This window comes from Perca flavescens, chromosome 18, assembly GCF_004354835.1.
Source record: "Perca flavescens isolate YP-PL-M2 chromosome 18, PFLA_1.0, whole genome shotgun sequence".
NCBI lineage: Eukaryota > Metazoa > Chordata > Actinopteri > Perciformes > Percidae > Perca > Perca flavescens.
In genome coordinates, this window is record NC_041348.1 from 31,232,633 (window position 1) to 31,239,826 (window position 7,194).

A 7,194-nucleotide genomic window follows, 5' to 3' on the forward strand; every position below is an offset into this window, starting at 1 on the left:
ACTTGTCTGAAAAGAAGAGGAAAGGACCCAGAAAGCATGTGTGTATCCGTTCTGCATGTTTCTATTCATAAGCAGAGAGGCGTTCACACTTTTAAATTCACTCAGTCAGCAGAACTCAGTCAGCTAAGAGAAAACACTTTCTCCGATGTCTTTCTCATTTTTTCCAAGTAGTTTTTCTTTTTTCCTTCACGTTTTTTTGTCTCTTTTCCGAATTTTTTTTCCGATGTCTTTCTCATTTTTTCCAAGTAATTTTTCTATTTCCCGAAGTTTTTTTTCACGTTTTTTTGTCTCTTTTCCAAAGTTTTTTTCCGATGTCTTTCTCATTTTTTCCAAGTAATTTTTCTATTTTCCGATGTTTTTTTTCACGTTTTTTTGTCTCTTTTCCAAAGTTTTTTTCCGATGTCTTTCTCATTTTTTCCAAGTAATTTTTCTATTTTCCGATGTTTTTTTTTTCACGTTTTTTTGTCTCTTTTCCAAAGTTTTTTTCCGATGTCTTTCTCATTTTTTCCAAGTAATTTTTCTATTTTCCGAAGTTTTTTTTCACGTTTTTTTGTCTCTTTTCCAAAGTTTTTTTCCGATGTCTTTCTCATTTTTCCAAATAATTTTTCTCTTTTCCAAAAAAAATTTGTTTCCAAATTTTTTGTCTCCTTTCCGTTTTCTGTTTTTTTCGATTTTACATTTTTTTGGCGCCGATTTGCAATAATGATTTTATTTTTTTGTAGAACACACCGAGCAGAGCAGCAGCTACGTGGTTTTGTAACGTTTTTCTGTCGCTTTTTATAAAATATTTGTCGCTTTTTGTCGTTTTTTATTTTGCTCAGGATGGTAGGGACTTCTCTTCTCTGCAGTGATACATTCATTCTGTTGCATTTCTCTTCCCTAAAGCTGATTGCCAGCTTCTTTTTTAAATTCTCTCTATCTTTCTCGATGATGGAAAAAAAATCTTGAAACCAAGATCTCTCTATTTTTATTTTTGAATCGTTAGCAACCTGTGGTTTCTGGCTGTCTCTCACATCTCTCCACAGACTTTCTTTATTTTTAATTTCTCCCCCTCTTGTCCCTCTTTCTCCTCCTCTCTTAACTCTTCCCATCATTGGGACGAACCCAGCCAGGGGATTAGAGGGTGTGTGGTGCAACATTATTCAATCATTTTCCTCCCTCCTCTTCTCCAGGACATTTAAAGAGCAGAGGAGAATGTTTTACGAGCGTTACGAAGCCAACAGAGACATTATCTGCAGCTCTGTTCCTTCAGTCTGCACTGCTGCGTTTCAAAATGGGGTCCTGGGTCCCACCATGTTAATGTTAAATTACAAGTATAAGTTAGTGTCTTTGTTATTTCATGCGCTAGACATTAACCTCGCCGAGAGAAGATTTGGCTGCGTGGGTCTTTAGATTTATCGACAAGATTTTAAAGGAACACGGCGACTTATTGGGACTTTGTCTTATTCACCGTAACCCCCAGAGTTAGACTAGTCCATACATACCCTTCTCATCTCTTATTGGGACTTTGTCTTATTCACTGTAACCCCCAGAGTTAGACTAGTCCATACATACCCTTCTCATCTCCGTGTGTGCTGTAAGGCTGTCTGACCAGCACAGAACATGAAGGTGAATGGTTCCAGTAATCCTACTGCTCCCAATAAGTGACAAAATAACTCCAACGTGTTCCTATTTACATGTTGTGATTTATAGAGTCACAGCGTGTACAAAAAACAACCTAACATGAGACACAGCCATCTTCTAACTGTAAACAAACCGGGAACTATATTCTCAGGCGGAAGAATATAGTACTTGGGCGGAATGATTTGCTTTGCAGCAAGCCTGTCTGAGAATATAGTTCCCGGTTTGTTTACTGTTAGAAGATGGCTGTGTCTCATGTTACGTTGTTTTTTGTACACGCTGTGACTCTACAAATCACAACATGTAAATAGGAACATGTTGGAGTTATTTTGTCACTTATTCGGAGCAGTAGGCTAGTTGGAACCAGTTACCTGCAGGATCTGTGCTAGGCTAAGCTAATGCTGGAGCCGTCAGACAGAGTTACAGCACACACAGAGATGAGAAGGGTATGTATGGACTAGTCTAACTCTGGGGGTTACGGTGAATAAGATAAAGTCCCAATAAGAGATGAGAAGGGTATGTATGGACTAGTCTAACTCTGGGGGTTACGGTGAATAAGATAAAGTCCCAATAAGAGATGAGAAGGGTATGTATGGACTAGTCTAACTCTGGGGGTTACAGTGAATAAGATAAAGTCCCAATAAGAGATGAGAAGGGTATGTATGGACTAGTCTAACTCTGGGGGTTACGGTGAATAAGATAAAGTCCCAATAATTCGGCGTGTTCCTTTAAAGTCTGCCTGCTGTGGTTGGTTTGCCTCCCCCAAAATGTAAATCCAACTCACCCTGAACTTAGAACTCAATCAGCTAAGAGAAAACACTTTCAATTTCTTAGTCAAAAGGGGCAAGTTGCCTAAATTATACCAGCTACGTTTGAGCAATAGACACCCCCCAACATTTTTAATTAACATTTTTTTTCCAACATTTTATTGTTCTTTTGTTGACACTGTCTTTTGTCGATTATTTTCCCAAGTTTTTTGTCTCTTTTCCAAAGTTTTTTTTTTTCATGTTTTTTTGTCTCTTTTCCGAATTTTTTTTTCCGATGTCTTTCTCATTTTTCCCAAAGGAATTATTCAAAGTAGCCACCCTTTGCTTTTTTTTTATTAATAAGGGAAATAATTCCACTAATGAACCCTGACAAAGCACACCTGTGAAGGTAAAACCATTTCAGGTGACTACCTCATGAAGCTCATTGAGAGAACACCAAGGGTTTGCAGAGTTATCAAAAAAAGCAAAGGGTGGCTACTTTGAGGAATCTAAAATATAAGACATGTTTTCAGTTATTTCACACTTTTTTGTTAAGTACATAATTCCATATGTGTTCATTCATAGTTTTGATGCCTTCAGTGAGAATCTACAATGTAAATAGTCTAATGTAATGTAAATTTAGTGGTGTCCACGTTCCCGGTCCTGTACAATCTAGCCGTAGATTCGTACAGAGATCATTAACAACAACATAGGGGACGTGCTTGAAGGTAGCCCCGGAGAATTTCGGTTTACTTTTGCCAACCAATCAGGAGTAGCCTATAGGCTTGCCCCGTGATGCTCAGAAAACACCACATTTGTTCAAACTTGACTCACCCGGTGCCTCTGAAACAGACATTCTGCTGTCAAACTGTTCTGCTTTTGTCAACAGCAAAGAGCCGAGCTTGTTATTAATATTCTTCTCCAGCAATATGTTTTGATTTTGTGCCGCGGTGCAGCAGAGATCTGCAGCTGTATGAAGCCGAGTGGCTGATACGGAGAGCAAAGGGTGGAGGGATGGGCGGGCCGCCCAGGCATTGTTCCAGTTAGAGAGAGTCCTCTGGGGAGGAAGGGGAGGAAAGGAATTAGGATATATTGTATGGGAGGAAAGGAATTAGGATATATTGTATGGGAGGAAAGGAATTAGGATATATTGTATGGGAGGAAAGGAATTAGGATATATTGTATGGGAGGAAAGGAATTAGGATATACTGTATGGGAGGAAAGGAATTAGGATATACTGTAGTGTATGGGAGGAAAGGAATTAGGATATATTGTAGTCACTACAATATATCCTAATTCCTTTCCTCCCATACACTACAATGTAGTGTATGGGAGGAAAGGAATTAGGATATACTGTAGTGTATGGGAGGAAAGGAATTAGGATATATTGTATGTGAGGAAAGGAATTAGGATATACTGTAGTGTATGTGAGGAAAGGAATTAGGATATACTGTAGTGTATGTGAGGAAAGGAATTAGGATATACTGTAGTGTATGTGAAGAAAGAAATTAGGATATACTGTAGTGTATGTGAGGAAAGGAATTAGGATATACTGTAGTGTATGTGAGGAAAGGAATTAGGATATACTGTAGTGTATGTGAGGAAAGGAATTAGGATATACTGTAGTGTATGTGAAGAAAGAAATTAGGATATACTGTAGTGTATGGGAGGAAAGGAATCAGGATATACTGTAGTGTATGGGAGGAAAGGAATCAGGATATACTGTAGGGCCAGATGCTCGTAATATAAAATAAAATTAGTATTGTATCCGAAGTAATATGTTATTACTATTATTTTTCTTTGGCATTTTTTTCGTGGGTTTGTAACTTCTTGGTTTTGCATATTCACGTTTTTGCAGCGTTTTGCCTTTTGCGACGCGTTTGCCCTTGTCGGCCACCGTACATATTACCTGTACTGCAGCAAGCCACCAGGGGGCAATAGCGATATTTTAGGCTGTCCATCGCTGTCACATGCAGCTCATAGTTTGTGGAGAACACTACAAGAAGAAAGGCCTTCTGAATATATTTGAATGAAAAATGGCACTCTCAAAGAGCCTTAAGAGGAAAGTTGATTCAGAGAACCGTAGTTTAAATGAAGAATGGACTGATAAGTACGTATTCATAGTGCCTACTTTTAGAAATGCTGTACCTGTGTGCTAACCTGACTCCACCAGATGGATCGCTTTGCATTTGCTCGGCATATCCATCTGGGAACTTTCCGTTGGAGAACTTTTGGGAAGGGGCAAAAATCCTGGTTAGCTGATTGGATGAACCATCTGTCTATCTACCACGTATAGTTGTTGATAGATGGGCCAAATCAACCAATCAGATCAAAGAAGCGTATGAAAATACAACCACGAGCCAGGCTACCCCTGCTGAAGCATAGCTCGTTAGCTCAGCAAGCTAGCAACATGTCGGTAAAGGAGATTTGCCGTTTGTGTAACGAGAATTTAGGAATAAAAGACCCCATTTCAGGTTCCTGGTCCATATTCCAAAAGAAGGATCCAAGAGGAAAAAGCATTAGCAAGCAGCTAACAGAATTAGGGCTACCGCTGACTGTAAATCCTGGTTAGCTGATTGGATAAACCATCTGTCTATCACCACCTAAACCCACCTCAAAACCAACGCTGATTGGTCGGTCGTTTGGCGAACGGCTCCAAATTTTCTCTATCTCAAGATGCCAGACTGATCTGGGAGGAGAGAACTGGAGCTCACCAGATCAGGAGGGTCTCACCAGATCAGGAGGGGCTCACCAGATCAGGAGGGGCTCACCAGATCAGGAGGGTCTCACCAGATCAGGAGGGTCTCACCATATCAGGAGGGTCTCACCATATCAGGAGGGTCTCACCAGATCAGGAGGGTCTCACCAGATCAGGAGGGTCTCACCAGATCAGGACGGACTCACCAGATCAGGAGGGTCTCACCAGATCAGGAGGGTCTCACCAGATCAGGACGGACTCACCAGATCAGGAGGGTCTCACCATATCAGGACGGACTCACCAGATCAGGAGGGTCTCACCAGATCAGGAGGGTCTCACCAGATCAGGAGGGTCTCACCAGATCAGGACGGGTCTCACCAGATCAGGATGGTCTCACCAGATCAGGATGGGCTCACCAGATCAGGACGGACTCACCAGATCAGGAGGGTCTCACCAGATCAGGAGGGTCTCACCAGATCAGGACGGGTCTCACCAGATCAGGATGGTCTCACCAGATCAGGACGGACTCACCAGATCAGGAGGGTCTCACCAGATCAGGACGGGTCTCACCAGATCAGGACGGGTCTCACCAGATCAGGATGGTCTCACCAGATCAGGAGGGTCTCACCAGATCAGGACGGGCTCACCAGATCAGGACGGGCTCACCAGATCAGGACGGGCTCACCAGATCAGGACGGACTCACCAGATCAGGACGGGCTCACCAGATCAGGTGGGGCTCACCAGATCAGGAGGGTCTCAATTTTTCACAAATTGAGATGTTTACCGTGTGTGCGCGGTGCGTGACTTGTGCCAGGGCTAGCATCGCTAATCATAGCTTACATCAACTTTTACAAGCAGTGATTTTAAATGGATTTCTCCAAATAGCCAAACTTTACCTGTGGAGTAGAAACTTCACGACTGAGGCATCAGTGGGAAGCCCAACCTGTGCTTCAATGCTTCAATGAATGGCTGAAACCGGAGCTCCAGCTCACCACACACACACACACCTGAAAGCTCGGGACGTAAACATATCACCAGAATGATTGACAACCAGGAGGACCAATAGTCTTGATGATCCACCTGGAAAAAGAAAATCCTCCACTATACCTTTTAAAATACAGTTATGAACCTGAAAATGAGCATAATATGGGCGCTTTAACTTCCTGTCTGCCTCTTTCTCTCTTCCTGTCTTCCATCATCCCCTGTTCCTAACTTCCGGTCTGCCTCTTTGTCTCCTCCCTTCAGGCGGAGTCCACCTCACCCCCGAGGACTTCACCAAGGCCCAGAAGTTGTGCAAGTACGCCGGCAGCGCGCTGCAGTACGAGGACGTGGGCACGGCCGTGGACAACCTCCAGAAAGCCCTGAGGCTGCTCACCACCGGCAAAGAATGAAGCCTTTGTCCTCCTCCCATCTCATCCCTCCATCCCTCCCTCCCTCCCTCTCTCCTTCCTTACTTACTTCCTTACATCTCGCTTCTTTTCTCCGCAGCAGCGTTGCTCTATCTGTCACTGATCTGGCCCACGGCGAGCTGAACACACAGGCACGAATACACACACACACACACACACACACAGGCGCACACACACACACAGGCACTGACACACACATACACAGGCATATATACACACACACAGGCACTGACACACACATACACAGGCATATACACACACACACAGGCACTGACACACACATACACAGGCATATATACACACACACACACAGGCACACACACAGGCACTGACACACACACACACACAGCCATATATACACACACAGGCACACACACACACACAGGCACTGACACACACACACACACACAGGCACACACACACACAGGCACTGACACACACACACACACACACACAGGCATATATACACACACACACACACCACACACAGACACAGGCATATACACACACACACATACAGGCACACACACACAGGCACTGACACATACACACCCAAACACACAGACAGAGACACACACAGGCAGTGACACACACACATATACACACACACACACACACACACACACACACACACACACACACACACACACACACACACACACACACACACACACACACACACACACACACACACACACACACACACACACACACACACAC

The 7,194-nt window shown here is 43.2% G+C and overlaps 1 protein-coding gene across 2 annotated transcripts in view; it reads left to right on the top strand.

Annotated features, from left to right (window-relative positions):
* The window catches only part of vta1 (vesicle (multivesicular body) trafficking 1), a 91,806-nt gene extending 85,132 nt beyond the window's left edge, over nt 1-6,674 (top strand). For both annotated transcript variants that reach the window (XM_028605585.1, XM_028605587.1), the window contains exon 8: nt 6,311-6,674. In XM_028605585.1, the coding sequence (XP_028461386.1) occupies nt 6,311-6,456 (146 nt within the window). In that variant the 3' untranslated portion in view covers nt 6,457-6,674. The remainder of the gene's footprint in view (nt 1-6,310) is intronic.
* Nucleotides 6,675-7,194: the final 520 nt, after the last annotated feature.